Source organism: Mesoplodon bidens, assembly GCF_964165515.1.
Source record: "Mesoplodon bidens genome assembly, chromosome: 1".
Lineage (NCBI taxonomy): Eukaryota > Metazoa > Chordata > Mammalia > Artiodactyla > Ziphiidae > Mesoplodon > Mesoplodon bidens.
This window is the reverse complement of record NC_138176.1, coordinates 211,640,899-211,655,432: the sequence shown is the minus strand read 5'-3', so window position 1 is coordinate 211,655,432 and position 14,534 is coordinate 211,640,899. Positions and strand designations below refer to the sequence as shown.

The 14,534-nt window shown below is 35.5% G+C and overlaps 2 protein-coding genes across 2 annotated transcripts in view; both read left to right on the top strand.

Moving 5' to 3' along the window:
* The window catches only part of STPG2 (sperm tail PG-rich repeat containing 2), a gene marked incomplete at its 3' end in the record, with an annotated part of 515,422 nt that overhangs the window by 349,972 nt on the left and 150,916 nt on the right, over positions 1-14,534 (top strand).
* LOC308617708 (RNA-binding protein 39-like) lies at positions 7,135-9,911 on the top strand. Its single transcript, XM_081235006.1, is given in 3 exon segments — positions 7,135-7,547; positions 7,551-8,339; positions 8,343-9,911. Coding segments are annotated over 3 exon segments (1,569 nt in total). The 5' UTR covers positions 7,135-7,427; the 3' UTR covers positions 9,003-9,911.

The following is a 14,534-nucleotide window of genomic DNA, read 5'->3' as shown; positions in this document are numbered from 1 at the left end:
AAGAACACATACCATGGTGCAGTCACAAGTCATGCACTAAAATCACAAACTCAGAATACTATAAGGCCTCATATGATGAGAAGAACAAACATTTAAAAATAGACATCCTGTATTCTGGAAGGTCCCAGACCATTTCAAATAATTCTGAACAAGGTGAACAGAGCTGAGCTGCTGCTTGAAAGTAATTTGCCTTTCAGTTCTTATCTAGGAATGAAAATTAAATCTAAAACTTCCATAGCAGGAGGCTTTATGACACATGTAAAACTCCCACAGTGAAATTTCCATGGTTTTGAATTAGTTTTTCAAATGATTCTTTGTGGAATGTCTTAAGATGAGGTTGAGGAACTTGTGCTGGTTTCTTTCTTTCTTTCTTTCTTTCTTTCTTTCTTTCTTTCTTTCTTTCTTTCTTTCTTTCTTATCTTTTTATGTAGAATTCAGTTTTTTTTTCTTTTTTGGTAATAATACAAATAAAATTGAAGTCCCTGATTTGCCTCTGATAAATGTCTGAAATAGCTGATAGGTACTGAAGCTCTCTAAGTTTATAAATACAATACCTGATTACAGTGTAGGGATCATGATGATTCTATTAAATTTACACATATTGTGTTTATTTAATTTTCATAATATCAGTAATTTACTGTGAAAAAATATTTCTACACAACATGTCTGAATCGTTGCTCATTTCCAAAATATTAATTTAAGTGTTAACAATAAGTGGCAACATATTTCATTCAAACAAAAAGGTGCAGGTCTTGGAATCATGAACTGAGTCTTAGTCTAGGTCTACCTATTAATATTTTTGCAACCTTGAACAAACTAGCATAACATAAGCTCTTTAGATCTCTGACATGTACTTCTTTAAGATATATACTTCTTAAAATATTTCATGGAGGCATTTAAATTGAATGAGGTAGTGTATATATTAAATGCATGCAAGCATATTCTAAGTTCCAATCTAAACACTTTTAGCACTACCAGATATTTGCGTATCGAAGTATCATATGTAGATTTTTCACTGGGTTAGAAATTTTTTATGCTTTTGGAAATTCTTTATTTTGAAAAAAATTCATCTGATATAGAAGTTCATATCCCTGTGCCTCTATTAGTAGTAAAACCTAAAAAGGTAATGAAATACTACAGTTCAGAGCTGGATAATTTATATCTTTGTGTATCAAGAAAGAGAGGAAGCAAATGGGTGTAATTGTTGAACTAAGTAAACTGCAAATGAATACATCATAGTGTTGAGAATACTGAAGATATAGCTCTAGAGTAGGTTATTTTCAGTTAAAACTCTAGGCAGTTAAAATGTTAATATAGGGTCTTAGGTCAACTGGAGCAGCTTTGGTTTATTTTTTGAAAAGTGGCAACATATTCTAAAGTTCTATTTTGTTTATCTTTCTTTAAGAAGAGAAGGGAAAAGGACAGGATATTTGCTGCCTGGGGTAGTTCTTAAAGAATATTATACTGATTATCTTGCCTTTGAAATGGAAAAGGGAAAGGCATATTAAATATGGTTATGCTCAGATATTTAGTATGTTTGGGTATAGAATATAATATAAATCAGAAGTAATCTTTACTTGGCAGCCAGAACTGGCTGTTAAAATATTTTAGTTCTCAAGTATTAATAAATTTGTCTCCTTTAGAATGCTAAAGGCTTATTCTTTTGAATGGGTCTTAGGCCAACTACGCATGAGCATCTACCTTTGGAAAGAACCGGTGAAGATTGGGCTTTTTTCTTGGGATAGCAGAAGGGAAGGAGGAGTCTCATTCAGGTGATATTTTGGCTCTCAGTTGAGTCATGCTTCAAGAGGGACATCATTCAATACACTCGTCCTCAGAGAGGATGCTCAGGCTATGCCTTAGATCTAGGGGTTGGAAACTAGGAAACTAAATTTTCAGTGCTGCCATATCTTTCTTTCTTCTTTGCCTTTCATATCATATTTAAATGTCTATTTAGACATATGTTCTGTTTTAAGTGTTAAGTCCTCAATTCAGTCCACTGTGGCTATGTTATAAAAGATTTTTATGTCATTTTCTTCTGGCCAAATTTCTCCCACAGACTCAGAGGACTTGCAGGATATGGGGCTATCCTTTCAGAATATGGATTATTACATTACCATTTAGAATGGAACTACCCTCAAGTAAAATGGAGACCAAAGATCAATATAAGAACATACTTGGATTCTCGACTTTAGGACTGAATTTTCTCCACTATGACAAAGATTTTCTCATGTAAAGTATTCAGAAATGGCTAGTATCTTTTAAGATTAATTTAAAAATTTTTTAAATTGTGGATATATACATAACATAAAATTTATCATCTTAACTATTTTTGTGTACAACTTTATAGTGTTAAGTACATTCACATTGTGCAATATTCAAAACTCTTTTCATCTTTCAAAACTGAAATTCTATACCCATTTAACAACAACTCACTATTTCACCTCTCTGCAATGCCTGTCAGTCACCACTGTACTTTCTGTCTCAATGAATTTGACCACTCATGGTACCTCGTATAAGTGGAATCGCACAGTACCTGTCTTTTTGTGACTGGCATATTCACTTAACATAGTATTCTCAAGGTTCATCCGTATTGTAGCATGTGTCACAATTTCCTTCCTTTTTAAGGCTGAATAATATTCCATTGTATACGTAGAACACATTTTGTTTATCCATTTATCTATCAGTGACCCTTAGGTTGCTTCCACCTTTTGGCTGTTGTGAATAATGCTGTGACTATGAGTTTCTTCAAGACTCTGCTTTGGGGTGTATACCCAGTAGTAGAATTGCTGGATCATGTAGTAATTCTATTGTTAATTTTTTCAGGAACCTCTATACTGTTTTCCATAGTGATTATACCATTCTATATTCCTACCAACAGTGGTATTCCAGTTTCTCCACATCTTTGTCAACACTTGTTATTTTTTGATTTTTGATAATAACCATCCTCTTGGGTGTGAGACAGTATCTCACTGTGGTTTTGATGTGCATTTCCCCAGTGATAAGTGATGTTGAACATCATTTCATGCGCTTGATGGTCATTTGAATATCTTCTTTGGAGAAATGTCTATTCAAGTTCTTTGCCTATGTTTTAATAGGATTGTTTGTTGTTGACTTATAGGAGTTCTTTATATATTCTGAATGCTCATCTCTTATCAGATATATGATTTGCAGATATTTTCTCCCATTCCATAAGTGGCTTATATTTTGAAAAATTTATTTTTTAGATCACTTTTAGGTTCACAGCAATATTGAGCAGAAGATACAAAGATTTCCCACACATCCCCTGCCCCCACCCTTGCATAGCCTCTCCCGTTATCAGCATCCCGACCAGAGCAGTATGTTTATTACCAAGGATGAGCCTTGACATATCAAGATCATAGTCACTCAAAGCCCATACTTAACCTTAGGGTTCCCCCTTGGTGTTGTACATTCTATGGGTTTGGACAAATGAATACTGGCATATATCTATCATTTTAATATCATACAGAGAGTATTTTCAGTGCCCTAAGAATTCTCTCTGCTCTGCCTATTCATCCTTCCCTCTTCCATCACCCGTTGTGATTACTGATTGTCTCATTGTTTTGCATTTTCCAAAATTTCACACAGTATATAGCCTTTTCAGATTGGCTTCTTTCACTTAGTAATATGAATTTCTGATTCCTCATGCATTTTCATGACTTTATAGCTCATTTCTTTTTAATACTGTGTAATTTCCATTGTCTGTGTACCACTGATTTGTGTGTGGTTTTTTTTGTTTTTTGTTTTTGTTTTGGCTGCGTTGGGTCTTCGTTGCTGCACACGGGCTTTCTCTAGTTGTGGGTAGCGGGGGCTACTCTTTGTTGCGGTGCAGGGGCTTCTCACTGGGGTGGCTTCTCTTGTTGCGGAGCATGGGCTCTAGGTGCGCAGGCTTTAGTAGTTGTGGTGCACAGGCTTAGTTGCTCCATGGCATGTGGGACCTTCCTGGACCAGGGATCGAGCCCATATCCCCTGCACTGGCAGGCGGATTCTTATCCACTGCGCCACCAGGGAGTTTCCTACCACTGTTTTTTTATCCATTCATTTACTCACAGATATTTTGGTTGCTTCCAATTTGGGCAATTATGAAGAAAACTGCTATAAACATCTGTGTGGTTTAAAAAAAAAAAACAGGTTTTTGTGTGGACAAGTTTTCAACTCCTTTGGGTAAATAACAAGGAGTGTGATTGCTAGATCATATGATAAGAACGTGTATTATTGAACACTTCCAAACTGTCTTTCAATGTAACTGTACCATTTTACATTCCCACCAGGAATGAATAAATGTTCTTGTGGCTCTACATCCTTGCCAGTATTTGGTGTTGTCAGTTTTGGGCCATTCTAATGGTTGTGTAGTGGCAACTCATTGTTGTTTTAATTTGAACTTCCCTGATGATATGTGATGTGGAACATCTTTTCCATATCATTATTTGCTATCTGTATATCTTCTTCAGTGATGTCTCTGTTAAATATTGGGCCCATTTTTTAACTGAGTTGTTTATTTTCTTATTGTCGAGTATTATAAGTTCCTTGAGTATTTTGGAAAAGAGTCCTTTATCATAGGAGTCTTTTATTTCCTCCCAGTCTATGGCTTGTCTTCTAATTCTCTTGATGTTGTTTTTCACAGAGCAGTTGTTTTTAATCTTAATGAAGTCCAGCTAATCAATTCTTTCTTTCATGGATTTGTCTTTGGTGGCGTATCTAAAAAGGCTTCACCATATCAAAAGTCATCAAGGTTTTCTCCTATGTTATCTTCTAGGAGTTTTATAGTTTTGAGTTTTACTTTAGATCTGTGATCCATTTTAAATTAATTTTTGTGAAGGATATAATGTCTGTGTCTAAATTAATTTTTTTTTGCATGTGGATATCCAGTTGTTACAGCACCATTTGTTGAAGAGACTGTCTTTACTCCATAATATTGTCTTTGCTTGCCAAAGTTCCATTGACTATATATACAGAGGTCCAATTCTGGGCTGTCTATTCTGTTACACATAGGTTGCTTTTTCACTCTGTTGATTGTGTACTTTGATGCATCCTTTAAGATTGATTTAGGCAAACTTTTGGACTTGACAGAAAGACTAGAAATATAACAAAATATAATATTGGTTATGTCTGGATGAGGCTATGTATTTCTATTTTCTTTTTTTCCTTTTTCTATGGTTTACATTTTCTAAAATATCAAAACCACTTGCATTTTTTCACTTAACAATATATCATAAACATTTTCCCATAACATTAATAACTTATTTTTAAATAATTGTATACTAGTAACATATATGTATTCATAGAATAGACATTACAGATTCATTCAGTCATTTCCTTATTTTGGATCTTTCAGATTGTCTCCATATGTTTGATATTAATAAAGATAACAAAAACTTCGGATGTTCTGATGTTCAAAGAACATCCAAATGTTCTTTGTTTTTTGTTTTTGTTTTGGCTGTGTTGGGTCTTCGTTGCTGCACACGGGCTTTCTCTAGTTGTGGGTAGCGGGGGCTACTCTTTGTTGTGGTGCATGGAAATGCTTTCAGTTTTTCACCATTGAGTATGATGTTTGCTGTGGGTTTTTCAGATTTGGCCTTTATTCTGTTGAGGTAGCTTCCCTCTATGCCCATTTTCTGGAGAGTTTTTATCATAAATGGGTGTTGAATTTTGTCGAAAGCTTTTTCTACATTTATTGAGATGATCATATGGTTTTTCTCCTTCAGTTTGTTAAAATGGTGTATCACATTGATTGATTTCACTATATTAAAGAATCATTGCATCCCTGGTATAAATCCCACTTGATCATGGTGTTTGATCCTTTTAATATGTTGTTGGATTCTGTTTGCTAGTATTTTGTTCAGGATTTTTGCATCTTTGTTCATCAGTGATATTGGTCTATAATTTTCTTTTTTTGTGATATCTTTTTCTGGTTTTGGTATCAGGGTGATGGTGGTTTTGTAGAATGAATTTGGGAATGTTTCTCCCTCTGCAGTTTTTTGGAAGAGTTTGAGAAGGATCAGTGTTAGCTCTTCTCTAAATGTTTGATAGAATTCACCTTTGAAGCCATCTGGTCCTGGACTTCTGTTTGTTGGAATATTTTTAATTATGGTTTCAATTTCCTTACTTGTGATAGGTCTGTTTATATTTTCTAATTCTTCCTGGTTTAATCTTGGAATATTGTACCTTTCCAAGAATTTGTCCATTTCTTTGTGGTTGTCCACTTTATTGGCATATAGTTTTTTGTAGTAGTCTCTTATAATCGTTTGTATTTCTGCAGTGTCAGTTGTGATTTCTCCCTTTTTCATTTCTAATTTTACTGATTTGCATCCTTTCCCTTTTTTTCTTGATGAGTCTGGCTAAGGGTTTATTAATTTTGTTTATCTTCTCAAGGAACCAGCTTTTAGTTTTACTGATCTTCACTATTGTTTTCTTCATTTCCATTTCATTTATTTCTGCTCTGATCTTTATGATTTCTTTCCTTCTACTGACTGGGTTTTCTTTGTTTTTCTTTCTCTAGTTGCTTTAGGTGTACGGTTAGGTTGTTTATTTGAGATTTTTCTTGTTACTTGAGGTGAGATTGAATTGCTATGAACTTCCCTGTTCAAACTGCTTTTGCTGCGTCCCATAGGTTTTGGGTCATCATGTTTTCATTGTCATTTTTTCCGATGTATTTTTTTTATTTCTTCTTTGATTTCTTCAGTGATCTTGGTTATTTAGTAGAACACTGTTTAACCTCCATGACATACAAGTGAAACCTCATAAGGTTATCAGCTGACTTTTCAGTAGAAACTCTGCAGGCCTGGAAGGGAGTGGCAGGATATACTTAAAGTGATGAAAGGGAAAAACCTACAACCAGGATTACTCTACCCAGCAAGGGTCTCATTCAGATTCGACAGAAAAATCAAAAGATTTTCAGATAAGCAAAAGCCAAGAGAATTCAGCATCACCAAACCAGCTTTACAACAATGCTAAAGAAACTTCTCTAAGTGGGAAATGCAAGGGAAGAAAAAGACCCACAAAAACAAACTTAAAACAATTAAGAAAATGATAATAGGAACATACAGAGTGATAATAACCTTGAATGTAAATGGATTAAATGCCCCAACCAAAAGACACAGACTGGCTGAATGGATATAAAAACAAAACCCGGCCATTTCAGAGAGCTTGCCGACGCTGTCGCAGGGGTGGATCCTCCGCTGCCGAAGCCGCCGTCCTGAACTCCCGCGCGGGCTCCTCTAATCCCATTGTTTCTTTTAGATTCTCTTGGGCCTATCCGCCCTAGGAGCCCGAAATTTGGGCTGGGTGGTACTGCGGCCTGGGCCTAGTGGCTTAACAGTAGCAACAGCGGCGGCAGTAGCAACCCCCCTCTTCCCGAATACGAGCACCGCAGGGGCCCCAAAAGCCCGCACAGGCGTTCAGAGAAAATGGCAGACGATATTGATATTGAAGCAATGCTTGAGGCTCCTTACAAGAAGGATGAGAACAAGTTGAGCAGTGCCAACGGCCATGAAGAACGTAGCAAAAAGAGGGAAAAAAGCAAGAGCTGAAGTTATAGTCATGAACGAAAAAGAAGCAAAAGTAAGGAACGGAAGCGAAGTAGAGATAGAGAAAGGAAAAAGAGCAAAAGCCGTGAAAGGAAGCGAAGTAGAAGCAAAGAAAGGAGACGGAGCCCTTCAAGAAGTCGAGATCACAGATTCAGAGTCCGCTACAGAAGTCCTTACTCTGGACCAAAATTTAACAGTGCCATCCGAGGAAAGATTCGGTTGCCTCATAGCATCAAATTAAGCAGACGACGCTCCCGAAGCAAAAGTCCATTCAGAAAAGACAAGAGCCCAGTGAGGGAGCCTATTGATAATCTGACTCCTGAGGAAAGAGACGCAAGGACCGTTTTCTGCATGCAGCTGGCAGCAAGAATTCGGCCAAGGGATTTGGAAGAGTTTTTCTCCACAGTAGGAAAGGTTCGAGATGTGAGGATGATTTCTGATAGAAATTCAAGACGTTCCAAAGGAATTGCTTATGTGGAATTTGTCGATGTTAGCTCAGTGCCTCTAGCAATAGGATTAACTGGCCAGCGGGTTTTAGGAGTGCCAATCATAGTACAGGCATCACAGGCAGAAAAAAACAGAGCTGCAGCAATGGCAAACAGTCTACAAAAGGGAAGTGCTGGACCTATGAGGCTCTATGTGGGCTTGTTACACTTTAACATAACTGAAGATATGCTTCGGGGGATCTTTGAGCCTTTTGGAAGGATTGAAAGCATCCAGCTTATGATGGATAGTGAAACAGGTCGATCCAAGGGGTGCGGATTTATTACGTTTTCTGATTCAGAATGTGCCTAGAAAGCTTTGGAACAACTTAATGGATTTGAGCTAGCAGGAAGGCCAATGAAAGTTGGTCATGTTACTGAACGTACTGATGCTTCCAGTGCTAGCTCATTTTTGGACAGTGATGAACTAGAAAGGACTAGAATTGACTTGGGAACAGCTGGTCGTCTCCAGTTAATGGCTAGACTCGCAGAGGGTACGGGCTTGCAGATCCCACCAGCAGCACAGCAGGCTTTGCAAATGAGTGGCTCTCTGGCATTTGGTGCTGTGGCAGATTTGCAAACAAGACTTTCCCAACAGACTGAAGCTTCAGCATTAGCTGCAGCTGCCCCTGTTCAACCTCTTGCAACACAGTGTTTCCAACTCTCTAACATGTTTAACCCTCAAACAGAAGAAGAAGTTGGATGGGATACAGAGATTAAAGATGATGTGATTGAAGAATGTAATAAACATGGAGGAGTTATTCATATTTATGTTGACAAAAATTCAGCTCAGGGCAATGTGTATGTGAAGTGCCCATCAATTGCTGCAGCCATTGCTGCTGTCAATGCATTGCATGGCAGGTGGTTTGCTGGTAAAATGATAACAGCAGCGTATGTACCTCTTCCAACTTACCACAACCTCTTTCCTGATTCCATGACAGCAACACAACTACTGGTTCCAAGTAGACGATGAAGGAAAACATAGTCCCTTATGTACATAGCTTTTTTTCTTTCTTGAGAATTCATCTTGAGTTTTCTTTTATTTAGATAAAAATAAAGAGGCAAGGGTCTACTGTCATTTGTATACAGTTCCTGTTACCTTGAAAAAATAAAAATGTTAACAGGAATGCAGTGTGCTCATTCTCCCTAACTAGCAAATCCCACTGTATACAAAGCTGTTCTCTTGTTCTTCCTTTTAAATGTACATGTAGAAAATTACATTAAGGATCTATAGGAATAGCTCTAGGGGAACAAATGTGCTTAACATAAAAAGGCAGACAGGAATGTAATGATGTTTTTAATGTTTCAGAAGCCTAACTTTTTACACAGCAGTTACATTTCACTAATGTTGATATTTGGTTAATGGTTTAGCAGAGGTTTCTGGAATACATAGTTTATGGAAATTTAAGACAGCTAAAAGGGCTGTTTGATTAACATCTCATCTTGCCTTCTGATCAACTGGCAAGAAAAGGAGATTTCAAAATTAAATTTCTGGATGGTATCTTTTCAATTAATGTATCTGTAAAAGTTTCTTTGTAAATATTATGTGTTCGGGTGTGTCTAAGATTCCAAACAAAATGATCCCTGCATTTCCTCAAGATGTTTAGTGACAGTCTGATAAGCAAAGCAGTCTGAGCAAGAAATAGGAAATGCAGAAATAGGTTTTGTCTGGTTGCATATAATCTTTGCTCTTTTTAAGCTCTGTGAGCTCTGAAATATATTTTTGGGTTACTTCAGTGTGTTTGACAAGACAGCTTGATATTTCTATCAAACAAATGACTTTCATATTGCAACAATCTTTGTAAGAACCACTCAAATAAAATTCTCTTAAAAAGGAAAAAAAACAAAAAAACAAAAAAAAACACCAAAACCCATATATATGCTGTCTACAAGAGACCCACTTCAGACCTAGGGACACATACAGACTGAAAGTGAAGGGATGGAAAAAGATATTCCATGCAAATGGAAATTAAAAGAAAGCTGGAGTAGCAATACTCAATACTCATGTCAGATAAAACAGTCTTTAAAATAAAGACTGTTACAAGAGATAAGGAAGGACACTACATAATGATCAAGGGATCAATCCAAGAAGAAGATGTAACAATTATAAATGTTTGTGCACCCAACATAGGAACACCTCGATACATAAGGCAAATGCTAACAACCATGAAAGGGGAAATCGACAGTAACACAATAATAGTAGGGGACTTTAACACCCCACTTACAGCAATGGACAGATCATCCAAACAGAAAATAAATAAGGAAACAAAAGCTTTAAATGACACAATAGACCAGTTAGATTTAATTGCTGTTTATAGAACATTCCACCAAAAGTGGCAGAATACCCTTTCTTCTCAAGTGCAGATGGAACATTCTCCAGGATAGATCACATCTTGGGTCACAAATCAAGCCTTGGAAAATTTAAGAAAATTGAAACTGTATCGAGCATCTTTTCTGACCACAATGCTATGAGATTGGAAATCAATTATAGGAAAATAACTGTAAAAAACATAAATACATGTAATTCTATTTTGATATACCTCAGTGAACATGAAGCAAGAGTTTTTTTGGAAATTCAAAAAACAAACAAACAAACAATGATATGACTATCTTGAAGCCCTCTTGCTTTTTTTCCCATTTGCCCTTTGCTTGTCAATTTATGCGTCAGTTTTTTTCCTTTGTCCCTCATGCGTAGTATTGTCTGTTATAAAGCAAAAATATCAAGTCTTGATATCCAATTTATCTTCTACACAAGAAATTTTTATGTAGTACATATAACTAGGACTCCTATAAAGAGATTTATGAATACTGTGGTCACATTTTAATAATAGGGAAGCTGCTCTAATATTTCACATATCGAAGACAGAAGATTGTTTTGGTATTCAAGTTTTGATATTCAAGTCACTCAAATGTCCTTAAGTTAGAACTTATCTGGTCTTAAATAGTCAAGAGGTATCCCTTCTCTTTAGGTCTTTTTAAAGATTAGAGCAAACTTAATAGTTGGTTTCATATTTTTCAGGTGTAGAGGAACTGTGGTCTTGCTTTGATCAATGAAACATAGTAAAACTCCTTTCTTAAGAATTGATTGAACATGATTATTTTATCAACCCCAAACATAAGCTTTTCTCTCAGGAACGATTGCCTGTGCTACAATTGACTTTGTCTTTGTTTTCAGATTTTCTTTGGCCATAATACTTTTAGGAAAGTGATCTGTAATTTTTTTTCTGTTTTTTCTTTTGACACTGACCAAAATGTAATCGACCAACATATAATTGAAAATGTACCAAATATCATTTTCTGTTATTTTACACTAATTTCATTCTTATGTTCATATAATTTATGGAATTTCAAAGTCATTGCTAAGATATTTGCAGTTTGTTAAGCATTCCCGGAAGCCAGTTCCTTCTAGTTACTATATGTAACAGAAGAAATATTTGCCGTTTCAGAGTCAAAAGTTGACTCATTTTGAAAAGATGGTAAGTTTGATAGGTTATAAATAACCCAGTGTGAAATTGTAATTCCATTCTATCTAGTGGTGATATAATAACATATCAGTCATCATTAATCGTTGGTTAGGATGAAATAAGTCACTATTCTTATTCAACCCAAGGTGGGGTTCATTGGAACTTCTAGTCTGTAGCCAGTCAGTCAGAAGCATAGGTGACAACCTAGACTTGTAATTGGCATCTGAAGTATGTGGGGGAGGCAGTCTTGTAGGACTGAACACTTAACCTGTTTGGTCTGATGCTATTTCTAGGTAGACAGTGTCAGAATTGAGTAGAATTGTAGGATACATAGCTGGTGCCAGAAAACTGCTTGAATATGTGGAGAAAATACCCACACGTTAGAACTGGGTGTAGAGTCTTACCCCTATTCAAAAAAAAATCCTCTTAGGAAACTAATAATAGATGGAAACTTCTTTATTCTAATTGAATATTTACCCAAAACATAGGACAAAGATTGTATTCAATGTTATAATTTTTTTCCTTTTTTTAACATATTTATTGGAGTATAATTGCTTTACAATTATACTAAAGCAGTTAGTTTCTGCTTTATAACAAAGTGAATCAGTACACATATACATATATCCCCATATCTCCTCCCTCTTGCGTCTCCCTCCCACCCTCCCTATCCCACCCCTCTAGGTGGACACAAAACACCAAGCTGATCTCCCTGTGCTATTCGGCTGCTTCCCACTAGCTATCTGTTTTACATTTGGTAGTGTATATATGTCCATGCCACTCTCTCACTTCGTCCCAACTTACCTAAAAACATTTTTTTCACATTCAAGAAAAGGACAAGGATGTCTTATGATTTCCACTCCTATTTGAGAGAATAATGGAGGCACTATCTTTTTTTTTTCTTTAAGTTTGAGGAAGTATCTTAAATAATAAGAAAAGGGAAAAAATGTGGATAAAGATTGGCATGGAATGGATTCATAAAGATTGGAGGAGGAGAATGGATGGAGTTTTAAAGAGCAAGAACTTTGACAGATAAGGTTATCAGATGCATCTTAGAATTTGAAAAATTAAATCAGTAGGCTTTGGATTTGATGGAGCATGTGGGAAGCATTAGTGATAGATACATAGATAATAAAATGAGAAGGTGTCAAAAACTGGCATTACTTTAAGATTATATTAACAGAAATAATAAAAGAATCTATAGACAAATAATAAGATTCATAAGAGATTTTGAGAATCTCTGATTGTACAAAAAGTGATTGCATTTCTATATACCAGCAGTGATTAGAAAATGTAAAATTATATAAAAGTTCATATGTAAATAGCAATAAAATGTGAGGTAAGAGAAATAAAGTCCAACAAAAGAAGTATAAATAAAACTATATGGAAAGACATTAAAATCACCTAAATAAATGGAGAAATGTACCATATTCATGAACAGAAAGTTTCTAAAGTTCGAATTTTCCCAGCTTGATCTGTAAATTTAGTGGCTTTATAAAAAAGATTTCTCAAGGAATTTGACAAGATTATTTAAAGTTCATTTGAAATAGTAAAGAGTATATAAAACACTCCTAAGGAAGAACATTGCAGGGAAATTCCTATACCATATAAGATTGCATGCTGCAATAGTAATTAAATCAGTGTGATATTGGTATAGGGATCAACAGCAATAGAGCAGAACAGATTACCTCAAAATAAACTTATGTATATAAGAAAATTTGATATATGTGAGAGGTGGCCTTGAAGATCTCTGGGGGAAAGATGGACTTTTTGAGACCTGTTGCATAAAAAAATTAATAATCCATATTGGAAAAAAGGAATTGGATCATTGCAACATGCCATATGCAAAATTCAATTCTGTGTAGATTAAATATTTATTTTGAAAAGCATAATTTAAATCTTTTAGAGGAATATATAGAAACTATTTATATAAGAGTTTTAACTTTTTAAATAATTCACAAGAAGCACCTAAGGAAATCTGGGAGAAAATAACTAACAGGAGTTCCAGAAAGAGAAAACAGAACAAATTAAGGTAAGAAATTTGTCAAGAAATTAATATGAAAATTTCTCCTTGTATTTAAAGACATGATCTTAAGATGGAAAAGGGCTACCAATGTCCTGATACAATGAAAGGAAAAGCAAGTAAAAACAAATGCACAAAGAAATAGAGGCATCTTATTTTGAAGTTCCCAGAACAACTGGAATATTTATACTAACAAGAATCTTAAGGTCAATTTTGGCTTCCTCTCATCCATTCCATGTCCATCCCTAATCAATTCAACTGCTAAGTGCTCTAGATTCTATTTGTGCCATATTTCTCACATTATTCCTTCCCTTCCATTCCTTTCTTTGCCACGTGGTTTAGGTCGTTACCTGCACTTTTCTAGATTATTTCAATAACCTCCAAATTAGTCTTTGCCTAAAATCTCTCTGCATTCTAGTCTATCAGTTATATGCTAACTGTGCCCAAAATTACTTGCTGTTTTCTGTTGCTTCTTAAATTAAGTCCAAATTTCTTATCTTGGGTTTTAAGGGTTTGTGTACAAATACTCCAAGCCTAATTTTTGCATTTTTCCCACAATGCATATGCATACCTGTGCTTTAACTGTTTTATGGGGGAGGTGTACATGTGACTCTATCTTCTAGTCACTGCCTCATTATCACTTCTAGGTTTCTATGGATGCTGTGCCATCCGTATAGAGTGTCTCTCTGTGCACCTTCTTCCATAGAAATCCCATCTAGCCTTCATAACCCAATCAAAGTTTCCTCCTTTATGAGTCCTTTTTTGAGCTCTCCACAAATGTGAAATAGGCATTTATCTCGTTGGAGACCCATATTTACTTGAACACTTTAAAAATATTTGCCCTTTTTTTTTACTTTATAACTATTTGTTTGCTGGTCTTACAGTATTTGATTTTAAGCCCTTTGAAGTAAGGGCTTTATTTTACACATGTTTATATTCTAGCAGCTAGCCTGTTCCTTGCACATAGGGTGCATTTGATAAACATTTGCTGTATTAAATTAAATTCTTAACTTTGTTCAGT